At 32.8% G+C, this 21,842-nt stretch overlaps 2 protein-coding genes across 2 annotated transcripts; both read left to right on the forward strand.

The window, feature by feature from the left end:
* The first annotated feature begins 3,473 nt into the window (after nucleotides 1-3,473).
* Nucleotides 3,474-8,853, forward strand: LOC123206161 (sodium/calcium exchanger NCL-like). Its single transcript, XM_044623290.1, has 8 exons — nucleotides 3,474-3,815; nucleotides 5,516-5,599; nucleotides 5,693-5,878; nucleotides 6,702-6,883; nucleotides 7,461-7,606; nucleotides 7,762-8,035; nucleotides 8,120-8,419; nucleotides 8,514-8,853. The coding sequence occupies exons 1-8, from the start codon at nucleotides 3,503-3,505 to the stop codon at nucleotides 8,766-8,768; spliced, it is 1,740 nt and encodes a 579-aa protein (XP_044479225.1). The 5' UTR covers nucleotides 3,474-3,502; the 3' UTR covers nucleotides 8,769-8,853.
* A 1,478-nt stretch (nucleotides 8,854-10,331) lies between these two features.
* Nucleotides 10,332-20,894, forward strand: LOC123206151 (sodium/calcium exchanger NCL-like). Its single transcript, XM_044623284.1, has 11 exons — nucleotides 10,332-10,335; nucleotides 11,181-11,531; nucleotides 12,847-13,032; nucleotides 13,837-14,018; nucleotides 14,716-14,807; nucleotides 16,111-16,171; nucleotides 16,298-16,628; nucleotides 18,381-18,566; nucleotides 19,393-19,574; nucleotides 20,158-20,496; nucleotides 20,592-20,894. The coding sequence occupies exons 1-11, from the start codon at nucleotides 10,332-10,334 to the stop codon at nucleotides 20,871-20,873; spliced, it is 2,196 nt and encodes a 731-aa protein (XP_044479219.1). The 3' UTR covers nucleotides 20,874-20,894.
* Nucleotides 20,895-21,842: the final 948 nt, after the last annotated feature.

Consider the following 21,842-nt stretch of genomic DNA (forward strand, 5'->3'; position numbering starts at 1 on the left):
CAATAAGCCACCAAAAGCTGTCCTTCGACTTCGATCCGATGAAGTAGACATCATGTGTGTCAGAAGCCACAACTCTGATATACCATGTGAGGAAAGATTCCTCACGCTCTGACACAGAGGATGGAATGGTCAGGAGTTACCGTTTCACCCTCCTTCTGAGTGGATTTGTATACGGGGTGCGAACCAGCGGACCCTTCCAGACGTTCCGACCACGTGCTGTACGAACCAGCTGCATGATACAAAAAACTATTAATTCATTATTTCATTCTACATTACAATTAATATTAATCAATTTATTTTACCTTCTTTTGTGAGAATTATCCTGCACAAATTTTTAAAATTCGTTAGACATTCAAAAAAACAAATATGTAAACAAATGTATTGGTGGAAAAACATAAAAAGAAAAAAAAACGAAATAATAAAAAAAGAAATGACAAAACTTAACAAATAAGATTGTTCGAATTCTAGATGTTGAAATACCTTAAAATGTCAATAATCGAAAAATTGATTGAAATCTAGAAAATACGAGTCGATATAGCCAAAAACGGTGAACTACGAAAAAACTGCAATGAAATGTGATTTCTATAAGTTAAAATACCATAGAATGTTAACAATAAAAAAATCGATCGAAAATAAAAAAATATGAGTTGACATATCCTGAAACGGTAAATTTTGAAAAAACGAAACTGAAATTCGAATTCTAAAAGTTGAAATACCCTAAAATGACAACAATCGAAAAATTCTTCGAAAATCTGAAAAATACAAGTCGATATATCGTAAAATGGTGAAATTCGAAAAAACGAAACTGAAATTCGAATTCTAAAAGTTGAAAAACCCTAAAATGACAACAATAAAAAAATTCTTCAGAAATCTGAAAAATACGAGTCGATATATCGTAAAACGATGAAATTCGAAAAAAACAGAACTAAAATTCGAATTCTAAAAGTTGAAAAACCCTAGAATGCAACAATCGAAAAATTCTTCGAAAATCTGAAAAATACGAGTTGATATATCGTAAAACGGTGAAATTCAAAAAAACGAAACTGAAATTCGAATTCTAAAAGTTGAAAAACTCTAGAATGGTAACAATAAAAAAATTCTTCATAAATCTGAAAAATACGAGTCGATATATCGTAAAACGATAAAATTCAAAAAAAGGGAACTGAAATTTGAATTCTAAAAGTTGAAAAACCCTAGAATGACAACAATTGAAAAATTCTTCGGAAATCTGAAAAATACGAGTAGATCTATCGTAAAACCGTGAAATTCAAAAAAACGGAACTGAAATTCGAATTCTAAAAGTTCAAAAACCCTAAAATGGCAACAATCGAAAAATTCTTTGGAAATTTGAAAAATACGAGTCGATCTATTGTAAAACGGTGAAATTCGAAAACGGAACTGAAATTCAAAAACACGAATCAATATATCCTATAAATGAAAAAAATTGAAATATTGAGATGCAAGTACGTCATTACATTGTAAGTTGTGCCAAAAAGCTCCAAAATTCAAAAAATCGAATCTCAAATTTGAAAATTACATATGGAAAAACCCTAAAACAGAAAAAACGGATATAAAATTGGAAAACTACACGATCAGAAACCCTAGATAACAAAATTTTCAATTTACCCCCTTATGAAAATTCCTTTTTAAAACAAGTCAACTGTTATATGACAAATTTCAGAAAAACCCGCTGTGTTCTAAGGAATCTCCCCGGGCTCTCCAATATTTTAACAAAGCTATTTTACCCCCCTAACCCACGGTCAATGTCTGCTGACCGTGGGAGAAATCGTTTGACCGTGGGAAATACTGTTCCCACGATTAGATTGCCGATCCTTCGGCAGCCATTTTCGACCAAAATTTGGTTATTTTGGCCTCCGATTTTTTCATAAATCAAATCTACACGTTGTATAACACAAAACCCCTCAATCAATTCAACGAAAACAACCAAGAATCAAAACATTTTAAGCATTGTTCAAATAGAAACCCTAAAATTTTAAATCTCAAAATCTCAATCAAATCTCAATAATATGAGCAATAACTTGATTCAAACAAGATTACGGGAGATATACTAACCTCTTTGCCATTTGCGGTTGTCGGAAAACAAGAAAATCGACTAAAATCTGGTCGACCGTGGGAAAGTGGGAAATTTTGAATTTTCTTTGAATTTGCACAGTGAAATGACCGTGGGAAGTAAGGAAATTTACTGTGTTTATATATGGGGGCAGTTTATCATTTCACAAAACCTGGGTATTTTTGTTTAAACCTGAATATTTTGGACAATGTTTTTGGACCCCCTAAATTTGGACTATTTTTTGTAATTTCCCTGATATTTATCAACTTTACTTTTTCTTCTCGTCGGTCCGTCGGTACTTTCTCTCTTGTTCTTTGCTCAGTTTTTTCTTTCTTCCCCTGTTCATCAAATGAACAAGTCTTCCCCAGGGGGCCCTGGGGATCTGTGTTGTATCATTCAATGGATCTGTGTTGTATCATTCAATAATTGACTTATTTTATTTTTAAATTTAAAATTATTTAATTATATAATAATATATATAAATGTTCTATAAGTACCCAAAATTTTATTAATGTATAAATCTACCCTTTGTTACAAAATAATAGGGAAAAGTACTATTTCTCACCAAAGTTTAACCCAATCTCAAATTCATACCTACAAGAGATATAAAATTTAAACTTCTACCTATGACCAAATTGTTATCTAAATTTTTAGTTAAAAACATAGATAAAATCAATATTTTATCTATAAACTTTAAAACTTTAAAATTTTTAACATTTCTCTCATCTAGATTTTAAAAATTAACACCTTAACCCATCCTCAAAGTTTGAAAAATTTAGATTTTACCCTTAAGGTTTGCTTCCTTCTCCGGCCACCACCGACGACCAATGTTTTTCTCCAATCTCTTATCTCTGACTATAAAGAATGACTCTTTATCGTTCAGATCTGGAAGAACAGACAAAAGACAACGCTTCATTATTGCGTTTGAACGACATGAAGAGCAATGAAGGACTCGTAGCACCACCACTGTTGCACCAGGAGAAAGAGGAGGTCGGTGACGATGTCGAAAGATGAAGTTGAAGAGTAGAGGTGAAACTACTATTTTTGAAAGTTACGGGGGCAGCTAAGTTTGAAAAAATATGAAAACCTTAAGTTTTGGGATGAAAATGTTACTTTTCAAAGTTTAAAAACTTTAAGTAAAGATGAAATATTAATTTCTAAAACCTGGAGGGGGAGTAATAAATTTTATAAATTTTTAATATAAATAATAAAATAACTATTTCACCCCTCCTATTAATAGAAAAGATTAACAAATGTTTGGTCATGGATGGGAGTTTAAGTTTTTCATCTCCTATGGTATGGATTTATATTCGGCTAAAATTTGGGTGGGAAATAGTGCTTTTCCCAAATAATAATATGGAGAAGGCGCTCATCATTTAAATTTGCAAAAGTCGGCCTTCAGCCTTCAGAATTCGCATCAAGTCAACTACGATGGCTCCGATCAACAGGCTTCACCTCTGCCTTCTCTTCCTGTCGTTCCCTCTTCTCTCCACCGCCACCGCCGTCAGTGATTCCCAATACCTTGAGGTGGAGCTCCTCTGTAAACAGACGTACGGCTTTATGCCCTGCTCCACAACTGCATTGGGGAACTTGTTTTTGATCATCGTTTATGGATACCTCATTTTCGTGGGATCCAAGTATGTTTTTGACGGGAGTGAGCTGTTGAAGATTCTTGGTCCCGGTCGCCTTGGAAAAACTGTTCTTCCCAAGCTTGACGCCCTTCCCGGCGCCATACTTATTCTTGGTAAAATCTCTTGCTTGACTAACTTGTTTGGATTTTGTGATGAGTAGTATTATGGGTACAAATACAAAATTGTGCACAATTGATTATATATTATCACGCAAGTGGGTTTTATTTCGTCGTTAATTTAAAATCAATCAATTATAATAATATGTCACAAGTTTGTTTTTATTATTTATGTATATAATTTTATTTATTTTTTGACTAAAAGTTAGATTTTTGTAACCTTATCCTCTGTTTTGAGTTTTATGGTGTTGACCAGGGTTAGCGGTTTTGGGTACTCTATTCAAAAACAAGAAATCCAAACTGGAATCAACTGGGAATTGACACTGTCCATTCTTTTTTTATTTTAATATTCTTTCAATTTAAAAAAAAAAAAAACCGAGTTCTCCTATCATAGTTCAACACCCAACACCTTGATTAGCAGTATTAATCTCATAAAATAAGAAATCTAAATTTTTAAACCATGGGAGTCACACATTTTATTTCTCAATCATAACTTTAAAAAAAACATCAAAAGGAAGAGATAATACATTAAGAAAGGAACAATTCCTTCCACAGAAGACTAAAAATAATGAACTTTTAAAATTAAAACACCCCAGTATTCATTGATTAAAAGTTTGAGAAAAGGCTTAAACAAAAGCCTACAAAGCCATTTGTCAACACAAAAATTTACTGGTACAATAAAAAGGAATCCAAAAACTCAAATAAACACCTGAAAATTTAAATTAACCAATGTTACGTGTACACACTTTTGAGTATATAAGTGATGTGTCATTATAAGATTGAGTATTATTTTATCTTTAATTCAAAATCATTAAATCACATAATAACATATTATGTATACTCAATTGTGTAGTAAAATATGTGTACATCTAGTTTTAGTGATTTAAATTAAGGTTCAAACTTGATTTTGAACCTCAACCTGCTGAACTCAACATCAAACAGAACTACCCAAAAATTAAGAAAGCATCATTCCTCAACAAAACTAGTCTGGAAATATATTACAAACAAACAACAAATACCTAATTTCATTTAAAAATGAATCTTTAATAGCAACCCATTTAAGATTTTATCATAAATACAGTGAGCTTGTAGTGATTATTTTATTAATCATTCCAATTGTGAAAATATACAGGGGATATAAAGCAAGAGACCTTAAAATGGTAAAGGCAACCATATATAAACATTTTTGCTGTATGTAAGATAATAGAAGTGCCACTCAAATAGAAAGAGAAGCGAGACTGTTTTGCCCAATTCCAAGTTCCAACAACTTGAGAACAAATTTACACTTGAGAACCAATTAAAAAGTTTGATCGTGCATTAATATAAATCATAGCCAACATATGAAAAATAAAATATATAAGATCACAAAACTATCCAGCATAGGAATGAAAAAACCACTTAGAGGCCTTTCTCATGCATTGATAATATAGATTGATACTATGGTTACTTTATAAACAATAAAAGTTACCTGAATCATAAACTTTTGGAGGAGGTTAGTGCATATTTAGCTGAGCATCAAGTAGTATATAACCTCCTCCTTTTTAATTTTTACATTAGACTTTGTACATGGCATCAAGTAGTAGAAATATTTGATGTGGAATGTTAGTGCATATTTAGCTGAGCAATCTGAAAAAAAGGAAAACTATATTATGATTAATCTTTTGATTCCATATGATCAATTCTCTCGTTTTTTACAGCCTCTGGACTGTCTGATAAAAAGGAAATGTCTCAACCTCAGAAATCAGAAGGATTGGGATTACTAGCCAGCTCAATTATTATGGGTACCCTTTTAAATATTCTTCTTCTCAAAATTGCATTTTTACCCGGTGATTAATTCGCTGATTGCATCCGATTAATTCTCTTGTTTTATACAGTGTCTGGACTTTCTGGAACTAAGGAATCTGTTCAAAGTCAGGTCTCAGTGGGAATGGGTTTGCTAGCTGGATCAACTGTCATGCTTCTTACTGTAATATGGGGATCCTGTATCATAGTTGGAAAATGTGACATTGAGTGTTCGGTTGCTAAAGATGGTCAAAATACAAAAGGATTTAGCTTAACTGGTTTGCAACTTTACTCAGAATTGTCCTTTACTAGTCTTCACTGATAGACTGAATAACCAATCTAGTTTGGATTCAGCAGTTCTCCGGCTCTTAACTTGGAATATGCCAAGGCAGTAGCATCTTTGAATTCTATTTCTTATTTGTAGAAGAATTGTCTCAAAGTTTGGTCTAGTCTAAGGGTTTCTATTAAAATTATAGAAACCCTGTATGTTGTAGAAGCTATGAGCCTGCAATGCAGTAGCTGCAAAGTGCAAGAGAAGGATGGGGTAAGGAGCGGAAAGAGAGATAAAATTTAAGAAATAACCAGCGTGTTATAGTTGTTTGTGAGGATTTGAGGAGTCACTGATGAACATGCACCTAGAAAACACAAATGAATTTGGAATTTAAATTGTATCTGTATAGAAAAAGCCACATCTATTTTTAACACAGAAATTGAATAAATAGTTGCTTGAAACTAATTTAATCTTCATGAGGCAGAGAGATCCTATATAGATACATCTTGGACTGAAACATTACATTGACCATATCTTCATGCACATTGGTTGTAAGCAACAAGAAAGTGATAGTTATTTTTACAAGGAAAGAGACAAGGTCCAACATGGCTGTGGAACCCTCTTACTGTATATAGTTTCAGAGAGTTAGGGCTGGAGAAGTTGAGGGCTGGTAATGTTGGTCATGGTGCTTAGGGTTAGTCTCAATTTTCGTGGGGAAATCAGACTTGATATAACCATGCCTGCTGCTTTATTTTAAGTGTGGAGATTTTTTATATTAAATTCCATTGAAGATTTTCTAAATTGAAAAAGGAAATTCTCTTTGATTGCAGAAACCGGTGTTAGTACGGATATTTGGACTTGCTATACTGCAAGGATAATGGCTATATCTGTCATCCCATTTATTGTTGTTCAAATACCACAGATACTCCATTCAACTTCAGGAAGAAACTTAGCTATTTTGATTGCTCTAATTGTATCTGGATTGATGTTCATTGCTTATTGCCTTTATCAGGTAACCATTCTTTTATGCAACAATTATAGCATCCTGTGAATTCTTTGATACCTGTGGCAAATTCCACGAGTCCATCTTATGTAAGCACTAATGACATTGAGGCACACTTATCTTTTTGTTGACATAGTGAAAATTCTGTGAGGATATATTATTTGGTTCTTGTAATAACTTGTTAGAAAGATTAAATTAATCAAGCGAATCTCATCTTAAAAGGCCATATAAGTGAAGCTTTCTTCCATGGTGTAAATACAAATCTTGAGAATCTGTTATTCTTGATCTATGAGAAATGAGTTATGAAGGCATCAACATGTTGATAGCCGGAGGACATTTTCTTCTTTCATTGCCTTATCAGTAGTTGTTCCTTTTAAAACCCTATTTAGCAGCATTGTTTCTGACTTTAGTGTTAAATGCTAGTGTCTTGAATGGTATATTAAGAAGGTTTGGTATCTTCAAGATACATAGCTAGTAAGATCTTTCCTCTTTCTTTAACCTTTTTTCTATTTTGCTGGGTACTGCTTTTAACAAATTTTCTATGTATTTAATGATGCTCGACTTCCCTTTCATTCATGTCATTTAGGTCTCTCAGCCCTGGATTCAGAGGCGGCGTATTGCTTATGCAAGGCACAGGCGTGTGACATCAAGAATTATGAAACATCCGAGTCAGCATGCTGTGGGAAGGCTCTTGAATGATAGAGGAGAACCCAACAAAGAAGTTTTAAAAAAGTCAGTTTTTTTTTTTTTTTTAACTCAAAAACTGATCCCCTTACTTTACCCATTCACTTTTCTCCCATGACAATAGAATAAGATAAATGTTATTTTCAATTAATAATCCCTGCCACTCATAATATATTCTTGTTAGCACTGACTTCTTATGACAGACTGTTTGATTCGATTGATGAGAACAAAGATGGACAACTTTCAGTCAGTGAATTCAAAGCACTGATCATGGGAATTAAGTTTGACGAGATAAACTTGGATAAGGATAATGCTGCTGACAAGTTACTAGAAGACATGGAGACAAATCTGGACAATCAAATTGATTCAGATGAATTCATCAAAGCTATAGAAAAATGGCTCAATGAAGTACTTCGAGGAAATAGATGTGGTGATCCTGGTTCTGAGTCAGCAAAACTTATAAGTGACTTTTACGAGGTAAGGTTGCACAATATAACCCTGCATCTAGGTCCAGGATGTCTTATTGCTATAACATTGTGACATATTGCAAATCATGTTCAGAAAACAAAGAGGAAGCATGATTTGTTGGGAGAGGAAGAGGAAAATTTCGACGTTGTTAAAAACCCGCAGTTGATCTACTTGAAAGCAGTATCAAAGTTGTTTTTTGGAACCATTATTGCTGCTGCATTCGCTCATCCTCTAGTGGATGCTATCACTAACTTTTCCAATGCAACAAGTGTCCCTCCATTCTTCGTTTCATTCATTGCACTACCTATGGCAACTAAGTTTAGTGCAGTGGTACCATTGCTCATTTATGCCAGCCAGAAGAGGAGGAGAACCGCCTCATCAACATTTATCGAGGTTTGTTACTCACTTCTATCTGTTTTTCCATATGCAACTTGAGGTAATTAAAGGGTCTTATATTATTTTGCTTTCCTGATGTTTTCTGCTGCAGTTATACACAACTGTGTCAACGGATAATGTGATTTATCTATCAGTTTTCTTAGCTATCGTCTACATCAGAGGACTGAGTTGGGATTATTCAGCAGAAGTGCTGGCTATTGCTGTTGTATGCATTCTGGTGGGTGGCTTTGCCAGTTTTCTTACCACTTTCCCCCTTTGGACATGTTTACTTGCTTACATGCTCTATCCTCTCTCCTTGGCACTGGTTTATGTTCTTGATTACGTCTTAGGTTGGGCATACTTATGAAGATGTATTATATTTGTGAAAATATCGTATGTCATTTCTCTTATCTAAACAATCTCAGTTAAGTGAACAATTAGTTGGCAGTTTACACATTGGTTTTTATTTTTCTTATTTATGGAAATCGTTAAATATTAAAAATGAAAATTTTAATTTTATGAAAAAATGAAAGTTGTAAAACCTTGCCTAATTCACCTAAAATAATAGGAGTACAAATAAATGATTAAATCGGCGATTAATTATAAACCCTTAACATTTTCTTTATTGGAGCGGAGCCGTATAAACCCTTAACATTTTCTTTATTCAACGTTCATATCGCAGAGTCTCGTCTTCGAAGCCTGAAAAAAATAATAGTTATTCCATGTTTGTGATAAAGATTTGAGTCTGTCTTTGCACAAGATTGTAGGGTCATGTAAACTATCTCGATTATTTTAATTGTTTATTTACTTAGCTTTTAATTAGTTGCAATTTAATTTGATTATTTTTTTCTCCTTTATATCCAAGCATATAGTTGAACTTGAAAACCTCATTAGCTAAATCCAAATCTTGGTTTAATTAGTGATTGGTTTCCCAAAACTAATATTGACTGAAACATAACATGGAATAACATAATCATGGATTTCCAAACTTTTTTCGTTAATCTGTGGGCAAAGAAGAAAGATATAGAGACTAGAAGGGAAGACAACTGATGATTAGAGACGACATATTATTGCTCAAGAAAAAAAAACCTTATAAAAAAGTTATCACTTTTTAAATTTTAGATGAAGAGAAATTATAAAATTTTTAAATCTAGAATGAAAAATGTGATAAAATTTTAATTTTTTAATAAATAATAATTGAATCTTTAATTTTAATTAAAATTATCTTGGTATTTATATTTTAGTAGTAGTAACATAGAAGATACCAAACTTGGGTGTGCATGATTCGGTTTATTATAATTTGAAAGTTTTTCCTAATCAAATTGAAGAAAAGTTTGAAAATCAAATTATTTTAAAATTTAAACCAAACTAAAAAAATATGATTTGAATTACAATTTAAATCTATTAAAATATATATTATTTAATAAAATTAATAAAATTATAATTTTTTAGAACATAATATAAACATATAAAGTAAATATAAAATATATATACAACACACATGTAAAAAAAAATTGACAGAATAAATATGTAAAAAACAAATTGTACACCTAACCGTTTATTAAAATGTTTTATCAAATATGTTTATATATGTATTTAAAAAAATATGGTTTATGATTTAGTTCAATTTATAAATCATTAAAACTGAAATCCAAATTAAAAACTATTTTTTAAAAATTTATCAACCAAATCAAACGAAACTATAGCTTTTTAATAGTTTAATTCAATTTTATAATTTGAACTAAATTATGCACATGCTTGACACTAGGGTTAGAAACAACGTAGTTATTATCTTAAGATAGATATTATTATATATAAATAATTATTATATTTGATAAAATTTAGTAAAAAAATAATAAATATAAATAATGATTATGTTTAGTTAGAGATAATAAAAAAAATATTAAGAGATTATTTTACTTAAATGTTTATGGGTATAATTCTTTGCAAGCTATCACTTTTATCAACAGAACTCGTGGTTATAGTCCAACCAAGGACATTTAAGAAGGATTCTTAATGTTACATGGTGGGAATATATACTATTTTATTTTTTATTTAAAATTATTTAATTATATAAAATTATATTATTTATCTATTTAAATAATATATTAAAAATATATATATAATTTTAGTATATATATATATATATACGCACATATACACTAAAATTAAACAAAACAATTTTTTTATTCACAGCTTGATCAACGGGTCTAATCCGATTATTAAAACCATATTCAAAATCATCTCATTTGTATACCCACTTACACAAGTTGTTTCATTGAAGTTTAAATACTTCATCCACTTATATATTAAAAGATTACAAATATACTCTTAATTTTGTTATAATTTTCATATTTTTTATTTAAATTTTATCATAAAAATATAATTTTTTAAATTAAAATAATAAGTAATATAAAAATATTTTAGAAAAAATATATAAACAATAAGATCACAATTTTAAAAAAGTAATTTAATTAATTATTTTTATACTTTAATGACAGTAATATTATTTTATTATTATCAATTAAATATAATAATTATTCATATATCAATTTTATTAAATATATTTTATTTTTATGATGATATTTTATTTTTAAAAATAAAAAATTATTCACACCAAAGTGCCTATAAGAAGTTGTGACATAAATGAATACAATCCTCCGAAGCAACTTTCGCCATCTTATTACATGATATTTTATTTCAACTCTGATCTATCCTTTTAGTACAACAAATCGAGAAGCATCCGAGCTCTTATCTATCATTTAAATTTGCTGATCAGAATTCCACCCGAGCAACTACAATGGTTATGAACAGGCGTCACCTCTCGTTTTTATTCCTGTCGCTATCTCTTCTCTCCACCACCACACCACCGTCAGTGGGGTCGGCCCTAGCCGTGATTCCCAATACCTTGGGGAGGCGCTCCTCTGCAAACAGACGTACGGCTTCATGCCCTGCTCCACAACTGCATTGGGGAACTTGTTTTTGATCATCGTTTATGGATACCTGACTTTCGTGGCATGCAAGTGTATTTTTGACGGCAGTGAGATGTTGAGGGTTCTTGGTCCCGGTTGTTTTGGACAAATCGCTCTTCCCAAGCTGGATGCGCTTCCCAGCGCCATACTTATTCTTGGTAAAAACTCTTGCTTGAGTCTTGACTAACTTGTTTGGATTTTGTCATTAAGGGTTTCATTTTTGAAACCTTGTTACTGGTGGCAGAAGTGTTGGAGGCTCTGCATGGCAGGAAGAAACGTTTTGGTTTCGAACGTTTCGCTTCCGTTTCGGTTATTTATAAAATATGAAACGCGTTTCTGCAACAGAAAACGAACAGAATTCGTTCCCCTTTTACACTGCAATTTCACAGTACCATAAACCTAACCATCTCCTCTCCGTTGTCGCCACGAATCCTCTCCGTCTCCGGCGTCGCGAAATCTCGGCGAAGTCTAGAACAGCCATCTTCATCATTGCACTTAATCTAGTTCGCCATTAATTAAGAACAGTCGTCTCCATCTGCTTAATTTCAACCAAGAACATATATTGAGTTCCTAGCTAATTTAGCCATTAATTTAGAATAGTGTTTCATTTTCTGTCTTGTCAATTCAGAATTTTGCCGAGCAGCTCTAGTGTAGTGTGATAGACCTCAATTGCAGAATTGCTTGGTGGCTATGCTTCAAAGTTTATATCTTTGTGATCTGATGAGTTATTGAGTTGTTACTCTTGGCTTGTTTAGGAGATTTGGATTTTGAAAGTTGTTACTTTGAGCTTTAATAAGTGATTGATTTTATTGTTGAAATTACTTTACTAGACAGGGAAAACACTCTTCATTGGTTTATAATTTTATTTATTTATTTAATTTTAAGCAGTTAATTGATTTATAGTCATGTTTCTTTTCAATTTAAAAGTTGAATATAATTTTTATAATGTTAATTGGATTTGATTTGATTTATATTAATGTAGGTTTGTAAATACTTCTTGGAAGAAGTGGAAAAAGTATGTAATTGTTGCATATTTTTTTAAATACAGGATACTGTATTTTTTTATTAAAAAGTTTTATTTATGAAAAACCCCCTATGTTTTCAATATTTGTACATTCTCCCAAGTTTTTGTTTCTTATATTTTTTAAGAAAATACATTTCAATATTTTCGTTTCTGCGCTTTGATGTTTCCACGTTTCTGTTTCTTTGCTATCTAGTTAATATTCTTTCAATTGAAAAAAAAAAGAGGAGTTCTCCCACCATAACCCAAACCTTGATTAGCAGTATTAATCTCATAAATTTTTACAGCCTCTGGACTTTCTGTAAAAACGGAAATATCTCAACTCAGATATTTGTAGGAATGGGGTTACTAGCCAGTTCAAGTATTTAGATAATATTCCTTCTCAAATATTGCATTTTTACCTGGTGATTGATGTGTTGATTGCATCTGATTAATTCTCTTGCTTTTTACAGTGTCTGGACTTTCTGGACCTAAGGAATCTGCTCAAAGTCAGGTCTTTGTGGGAATGGGATTGCTAGCCGGATCAACTGTCATGCTTCTTACTGTAATATGGGCATCCTGTATCATAGTTGGAAAACATGACATTGAGCATTCAGTTGCCGAAGATGGTCAAAATGCAAAAGGATTTAGCTTAACTGGTATGCCACTTTACTCAGAATTGTCCTTTACTAGTCTTCACTGATGGACTGAATAACCAATCTAGTTTGGATTAAGCAGTTCTCCGGCTCTTAACTTGGAATATGCCAACGCAGTAGCATCTTTGTATTCAACCATTTCTTATTTGTGGAAGAACTGTTTCAAAGTTTGGTCTAGTCTAAGGTTTTCTATTAAAATTATAGAAACCCTTTATGCTGTAGAAGCTATGAGCCTGCAATGCAGTAGCTGCAAAGTGGACGAGAAGGATGGGGTAGGGAGGGGAAAGAGAGATAAAATTTAAGACATATTCAGCTGTGTTATAGTTGTTTGTGAGGATTTGAGGAGTCGCTGATGAACATGCACCTAGAAAATACAAATGAATTTGGAATTTAAATTGTATCTGTATAGAAAAAGTCACATCCATTCTTAACACAGAAATTGAATAAATAGTTGCCTGAAACTAATATAATTTTCATGAGGCAGAGATATCCTATATAGATACACCTTGGACCGAATGACAATATCTTCATGTACATTGGTTGAAAGCAACAAGAAAGTGATAGTTATTTTTACAGGGAAAGAGACAAGGTCCAACATGGCTTTAGAACCCTCTTACTGTATATAGGTTCGGAGTGTTAGGGCTGGTAATGTTGGTCATGGTGCTTAGGGTGAGTTAGCTTCAATTGTCGTGGGGAGATCAAACTTGATATAACTATGCCTGCTGCTTCTTTTTAAGTGTGGAAATTTCTTATTAAATTCCATTGAAGATTTTCTAAACTGAAAATAGAAATTCTCTTTGATTACAGAAACCGGTGTTTGTACTGATATTTCGACTTGCTATACTGCAAGGATAATGGCTATATCTGTCATCCCATTTATTGTTGTTCAACTACCACGGATACTCCATTCAACTTCAGGAAGAAACTTGGCTGTTTTGATTGCTCTAATTGTATCTGTATCGATGTTCATTGCTTATTGCCTTTATCAGGTAACCATTCTTTTATGCAACAATTATAGCATCCTGTGAATTCTTTGATACCTGTGACAAATTCCATGAATCCATCTTATGTAAGCACTGGTGACATTGAGGCACACCAATCTTTTCGTTGACTTAGTGAAAATTCTGTGAGGATATTTTATTTGGTTCTTGTAATAACTTGTTAGAAAGATTTAATTAATCAAGTGAATCTCATCTTAGAAGGCCATAAAAATGAAGCTTTCTTCATGGTGTAAAGACAAATCTTGAGAATCTGTTATTCTTGATCTAAGAGAAATGAGTTATGAAGGCATTAACATGTTGCTACACAAAGATATGTTGTCTTCACAACTAGCAACACTAGACTAATCAATAACAACCAAGGCTTGAGAGGAACTCGAAGCTTCATCTTCTTGTATTTGCATGCTTGAAGAAACTTGCTTATAAAATTCAAACATAAGTTCTAACACATTTATCAAGTACCCAAATAATATCTCAACTTTCTGCATTAAATTCTCACTCATGAAAATCTTCATACAATTTCTGAAAAAAAGGAAATATCTCAACGTCAGATTTCAGTAGGAATGCGATTACTAGCCAGCTCAAGTATTGTAGGTGCCCTTTTTAATATTATTCTTTTCAAATATTGCATTTTTACCTGGTGATTGATGTGTTGATTGCACCTGATTAATTCTCTTGTTTTTTACAGTGTTTGGACTTTCTTGAACTAAGGAATCTGCTCAAAGTCAGGTCTCGGTGGGAATGGGATTGCCAGCTGGATCAACTGTCATGCTTCTTACTGTAATATGGGGATCCTGTATTGTATTTGGAAAATGTGACATTGAGCATTCAGTTGCTAAAGATGGTCAAAATACAAAAGGACTTAACTTAACTGGCATGCAAGTCTACTCAGAAATGATAACACGTCAACTTATCTTAGAAAATTCTTTTTAACTACTTCCTTTGGTAGAGCAATATCTTTCCTAACTACTTTCTTTTGTATACTTATTTATACTAATTGATTTAGTGTAATTTAAATAACTTATCTATTTATGTATTAAAAGTTTATAATCTTAATTATGTTATAATTTTAATATTTTTTATTAAATTTTTATATAAAAAAATATTTTTATTTTTAATAAAAATAATAGATAATATAAAAAGTATTTAAAAAATATAAACAATAAGATCACTATTTTAAAAAATAATTTGAGTAATTAATTTTATAATTTGGTAACAGTAATATAAGTACTTAAATAATATTATTTTTAATTAAATATAATAATTATTTATAAATATTAATTTTAAACCTAATGGTAATATTTTATTTTTATAATAATATTTTGTTTTTGCAAATAAAAAATTGTCCCCACTAGCCCAGATTTCTTGGCCCACCAAAGCATGTGAAAACAAAACAAAAATGGGACGTGAGGAAAACAGAAGTTTTACGTGTGAAAGCCCTGTGTCTTGAGCCACCATTGGACTTTCCTGTCTCCCTTGCAGTGACGTACGCATTATTTTAAAAGTATCACTTACCCCCAAATTAAAGGTAAGCGTTTTGGTTTTAGGTTTAGCTTTTACATAAACTTTTGTGGAATGTATCTAAACTCATGAAAATCCTACAATCTTACCTATTTTTTTATAATACAAAATTCTTCCATGGTGTAAATAACAGATCTTGAGAATATGTTATTCTTGATCTTAGTTGAGCTGAGCTCGACTCGGTTCAGTTTAGTTTGATTTACATATAGTTAAGTTTAAATTCAAATCGAATTTGGTTAATTTTTTTTATTATTAAAATGATATTATTTTAATTAAAAAATCTAATAAATAGCTCAAACTCAGATAAAGAAAACTCATTTCGGGCCCATCCAAACCGAGCTCGAACTCAAGCCAGCCTTATTCATAGTCTTCAGCTGGGAAGCCACAGTGCATGAAAAAGAGAAAGGTTGCAAAACTCTTAATTCACCCACAAAAAAAGTCGTAAAAGAAAATTATTATCATCATCCAAGTGGGGCCATGAACACGTGTTTTATTAGATGGGAGCTTCTAAGCCGTCGGATCATTGATCTCCCTTCGCTGTTTCTTCCTTCTCTTTTTGAAGGGTGTCATACTGCTTGAATACGGTGTCTGTAAGCCAAACCACAGAGCAAGAAACCACCGAGGTAACAAGGAAGACTGACATCGATCTCCTTTCTCCTCACACCAAACTCTTAGCATTTTCCTTTTTGTCGTTATATTACTGCCATAGATTTGCAACTTTGCTAATTAAATATCAACTCGAAAAGTAGCTACAAATGGCCACTTACTGGTGTCACTTCTCGTTCTTCTTCATGTCGTTCTCTCTTCTCTGTGCCACCACCGTCAGTGGGGTCAGCCCTAGCCGTGATTCCCAATACCTTGAGGAGGCGCTTCTCTGCAAACAGGCCTACGGCTTCATGCCTTGCTCCACAACTGCATTGGGGAACCTGTTTTTGATCAGCGTTTATGGATACCTGACTTTCGTGGCATGCAAGTGTTTTTTTGACGGGAGTGAGATGTTGAAGGTTCTTGGTCCTGGTTGTTTTGGACAAATTGTTCTTCCCAAGCTGGATGCGCTTACCAGCGCCGTACTTATTCTTGGTAAAAACTCTTGCTTGAGTCTTTACTAACTTGTTTGGATGTTGTGATTAAGGGTTTCATTTTTGAAACCTTGTTATCTGTTTATCATCTGTTTTGAGTTTCGTAGTCATCACCTGGGAAGCACGCACTGCATGGTTGGCGTTTCGAGACCGTTTCGATGATTCATAGAAATTGAAACGCGTTTCTACAACAGAAACGCATCGTGGGGTAAAAAAGGAACCGAACCATCTCCTCTCCGTTGTCGTCACGAATCCTCTCCGTCTCCGGCGACGCCAAATCTTGGCGAAGTCTAGAATAGCCATCTTCATCAGTGCACTTAATCTATTTCGCCACTAATTTAGAACAGTTGTCTCCATCTGCTTAATTTCAACCAAGAAAATTTATTGAATTCCTAGCTAATTTAGCCATTAATTTAGAACAGTCCTCTCCAGATCTTTGGAAGACGTTTCGTCGTCCAGAGAAGGCACGAGCGCTCATCACTCTCCCTCCAGCAGGTCGTCGCCGGTGGCCGGAGGGAAAGTGAAAAAAAAAAAAAAAAAGGGATTTTGGGGGGGGGGGGGGGGGGGGTAAAAATGTCTCTTTTCAAAGTTTAGGAATAGGGGTAAAAATCAAAAGAAAAAAATATGAGAAAATTATATCACTGGAACATAAACAGTAAAATGATGGTTTTACCCCTCTATCTAACAAAAAATTTAACAACAGTTTAAAAATGAGTGGGTGTTTGAATTTTTCATCTGACAGGAGTATGTTTTTGAGATACGGCTAAGAAATGGGTAGGAAAAAGTCTTATCCCCTTAGAATAATGTTTCATTATCTGTCTTGTCTATTCGGAATTTTGCTGAGCAGCTCTAGTGTAGTGTGACAGACCTCAATTGCAGAATCGCTTGGTGGCTATGCTTCAAAGTTTATATCTTTGTGATCTGACGAGTTATTGAGTTGTTACTCTTGGCTTGTTTATGAGATTTGGATTTCGAAAGTTGTGAATTTGTGTTGTGCTTTAGAAGCCTTTGTTTATTCTGCATTTTGTGACTTTGAGCTTCAAACTACATGGGAGCTTTTTAATAAGTGATTGATTTTATTGTTGAAATTACTTTACTAGGTCGGGAAAACACTCTTCATTGGCTTATAATTTTACTTATTTAATTTTAAGCAGTTAATTGATTTATAGTCATGTTTCTTTTCAATTTCAATTTAAAAGTTGAATATATTTTTTATAATGTTAATTGGTTTTGATTTTATTTATATTAATGTGGGTTTGTAAATACTTCTTGGAAGAAGTGGAAAAAAATATGTAATTGTTATATATTTTTTTAATTAGAGGATACTATATTTTTTTATTAAAAAATTTATATTTATTAAAAACCCCCTATATATTTAATATTTGTATATTTTCTTTTGTTTCTATTTCCTATATTTTTTGAAAGAATATGTTTCAATGTTTTCGTTTTTGTGTCTTGATTTTTTCGCATTTCTGTTCCTTTGCTACCTAGTTAATATTCTTTCAATTAAAAAAAAAAAAAAAAAAAGGAGTTCTCCCACCATACCCCAAACGTTGATTAGCAGTATTAATCTCAAAAATTTGTACAGCCTCTGGACTTTCTGTAAAAAGGGAAATATCTCAAGTCAGATATTTGTAGGAATGGGGTTACTAGCCAGTTCAAGTATTTAGATAATATTCCTTCTCAAATGTTGCATTTTTACCTGGTGATTGATGTGTTGATTGAATCTGATTAATTCTCTTGTTTTTTACAGTGTCTGGACTTTCTGGAACTAAGGAATCTGCTCAAAGTCAGGTCTTGGTGGGAATGGGATTCCTAGCCGGATCAACTGTCATGCTTCTTACTGTAGTATGGGGATCCTGTATCGTAGTTGGAAAATGTGACATTGAGCATTCCGTTGCTAAAGATGGTCAAAATACAAAAGGATTTAGCTTAACTGGTATGCAACTTTACTCAGAATTGTCCTTTACTAGTCTTCACTGATGGACTGAATAACCAATCTAGTTTGGATTAAGCAGTTCTCCGGCTCTTAACTTGGAATATGCCAAGGCAGTGGCATCTTTGTATTCTATTTTTAATTTGTGGTAGAATTGTCTCAAAGTTTGTTCTTGTCTAAGGGTTTCAATTAAAATTATAGAAACTCTTTATGTTGTAGAAGCTATGAGCCTGCAATGCAGTAGCTGCAAAGTGGGGGAGAAGGACGGGGTAGGGAGGGGAAAGAGAGATGAAATTTAAGGCACAACCAGTGTGCTATAGTTGTTTGTGAGGATTTGAGGAGTTGCTTATGAACATGCACCTAAAAAGCACAAATGAATGTGGAATTTAAATTGTATCTGTATAGAAAAAGCCACATCCATTTTTAACTTAGAAATTGAATAAATAGTTGCTTGAAACTAACATAATTTTCATGAGGCAGAGAGATCCTATATAGATACATCCTGGACCGGAACATTACATTGACTATATCTTCATGTACATTGGTTGTAAGCAACAAGAAAGTGATAGTTATTTTTACAAGGAAAGAGACAAGGTCCAACATGGCTGTAGAGCCCTCTCACTGTATATAGTTTCAGAGTGTTAGGGCTGGAGAAATTGAGGGCTGGTAATGTTGGTCATGGTGCTTAGGGTGTTAGTTTCAATTTTCGTGGGGAAAACAGACTTGATATGACTATGATTGCTGCTTTATTTTAAGTGTGGAGACTTTTTTTAATTAAATTCCATTGAAGATTTTCTAAATTGAAAAAAGAAATTCTCTTTGATTGCAGAAACCGGTGTTAGTACGGATATCTGGACGTGCTATACTGCAAGGATAATGGCTGTATCTGTCATCCCATTTATTGTTGTTCAAATACCACAGAAACTCCATTCAACTTCAGGAAGAGACTTTGCAGTTTTGATTGCTCTAATTCTATCTGTATTGATGTTCATTGCTTATTGCCTTTATCAGGTAACCATTCTTTTATGCAACAATTATAGCATCCTGTGAATTCTTTGATACTTGTGGCAAATTCCGTGAGTCCATCTTATGTAAGAACTGGTGACATTGAGGCGCACCAATCTTTTTGTTGACATAGTGTATATTCTGTGATGATATTTTATTTGGTTCTTGTAATAAATTGTTAGAAAGATTAAATTAATCAAGTGAATCTCATCTGAGAAGGCCATATAAATGAGGCTTTCTTCATGGTGTAAAGACAAATCTTGAGAATCTGTTATTCTTGATCTAGGAGAAATGAGTTATGAAGGCATCAACATGTTGATAGCTGGAGGACATTTTCTTCTTTCATTGCCTTATCAATAGTTGTTCCTTCTAAAACCCTATTTAGCAGCATTGTTTCTGACCCTAGTGTTAAATGCTAATGTCTTGACTGGTATATTTAGAAGGAAAGATTATAGTTTTGGTATGTTCTATATACTTAGCCTTCTTTCTTTAAACCTTTTTCTATTTTACTGGATACTGCTTTTAACAAATGTTCTATGTATTTACTGATGCTTACTTCCCTTTCATTCATGTCGTGTTGGTCTTTCAGCCCTCAAATGAGGGGCCGAGTTCCATTGAAGATGCTGCTGGTGGCAGGTTACCAGAAGGCATGGAGACAAATCAGGAGAATCAAACCTGCGATGTTGAAAATCCTAAGTCGATCTACTTTAAAGCGGTACCAATGTTGATTATTGGCACCATTATTGCTGCTGCATTTGCTCATCCTCTAGAGGACGCTGTTACCAACTTTTCCAATGCAACAAGTATCCCTCCATTCTTCGTTTCATTCATTGCACTACCGATGACAACAAAGTTAAGTGTAGCGGTACCATTGCTCACTTATGCCAGCCATAAGAGGATCAGATCCTCCTCATTAGCATTCACCAAGGTTTGTCACTGATTTCTATCTATTTTTTCCATATGCGACTTGAGGTATTTAAAGGGTCTTACATTATTTTGCTTTTCTGATGTTTTCTGCTGCAGCTATACGCAACTGTGTCAACGGATAATGTGATTTATCTATCAGCTCTCTTGGCTATTGTCTACATCAGAGGATTGAGTTGGGATTATTCAGCAGAAGTGCTGGCTATTGCTGTTGTATGCATTCTGGTGGGTGGCTTTGCCAGTGTCCGCACCACTTTCCCCCTTTGGAGTTGTTTACTTGCTTACATGCTGTATCCTTTGTCCTTAGCACTGGTTTATGTTCTTGATTACGTCTTTGGTTGGGCATGGTTAAGAAGATGTATTATAATTATAAAACTATAAAACTATGTGTTTGATTGAGTCTTGGGGTGGGCAGAGTTAAGAAGATGTATTATAATTATAAAACAACAGAACTATGTGATGTAATTATATATTATTGTTATTTAATTATATAGTTATATATAATTATATTGTGATATATAATTGTTTATTATAAATGATTATGAACACAACATTACTCATCATATAATCATCTTTTTAGATTTTAACGTAAAGTGTAAAGGGCTGTTTGAATTTTCCAATTCCCATACCCGTTCCATTTTCTCACCTAAAATCGAATAAGATAAATGTTTTTTGTCCAATGAGTTGGGCTTGGCTCAGCTCGATTAAGTTCGAGCCGAGCTTGAGTTGGTTCGAATTGATTAGGTAGATTTTTTTTTTAAATTTCTTTATATAAAACGATGTCGTTTTGATTAATATATATTAAAAACGATGTCGTTTTGATAATAAAAAATGAACCAAACCAAACTGAGTCGAGCTGAACGCCAGCCCGAAACAAGTCGACCTTAACCGAGCTCGAGTCGAGCTCTAGCCGAACTCAAGCTATCCATATTTGAACCGAGCCGAGCTCGAGTTGAGGGCGAGCCGAGCTCAGCTCGGCTCGAATCCAACCCTACTTAAGGGGCTTTTGGTTTGGGTAATATTTTATTATCAAAATAGAAAGATTACCTTGAAGATAGAGTACTTAAAAGATTATTGAATATAAATTATTACTATGTTTAATAAAATTTAGTTTATATAAATAATTATTGTGTTTGGTTAAAGATAATAAAAGAGTACTAATAAATTATTTTACTTAAATACCCTTGAATATAATTATTTTTAAATATTTTTTATATTATTTGTCATATTAATTAAAAATGAATTTATTTTTGTCTCAAAAATTAATAAATAATAATATAATTATAATAAAATCAAGATTACCTCGATAATCTTTAAACACCTAAGGAGAAAGTAGTAATCAGATTATCA

This window comes from Mangifera indica, unplaced genomic scaffold (assembly GCF_011075055.1).
Source record: "Mangifera indica cultivar Alphonso unplaced genomic scaffold, CATAS_Mindica_2.1 Un_0026, whole genome shotgun sequence".
NCBI classification, from domain to species: Eukaryota; Viridiplantae; Streptophyta; class Magnoliopsida; order Sapindales; family Anacardiaceae; genus Mangifera; species Mangifera indica.

Excerpts from the sequence above, each read along its gene's own strand:
- LOC123206161 (XM_044623290.1), top strand. The coding sequence starts at position 3,503 with ATGGCTCCGATCAACAGGCTTCACCTCTGCCTTCTCTTCCTGTCGTTC. Across the intron at positions 5,879-6,701 it reads AAAAGGATTTAGCTTAACTG|AAACCGGTGTTAGTACGGAT; the intron begins GTTTGCAACTTT and ends CTTTGATTGCAG. Across the intron at positions 7,607-7,761 it reads AACAAAGAAGTTTTAAAAAA|ACTGTTTGATTCGATTGATG; the intron begins GTCAGTTTTTTT and ends TTCTTATGACAG.
- LOC123206151 (XM_044623284.1), top strand. Across the intron at positions 14,019-14,715 it reads TTGCTTATTGCCTTTATCAG|TGTTTGGACTTTCTTGAACT; the intron begins GTAACCATTCTT and ends TGTTTTTTACAG. Across the intron at positions 19,575-20,157 it reads TTGCTTATTGCCTTTATCAG|CCCTCAAATGAGGGGCCGAG; the intron begins GTAACCATTCTT and ends TTGGTCTTTCAG.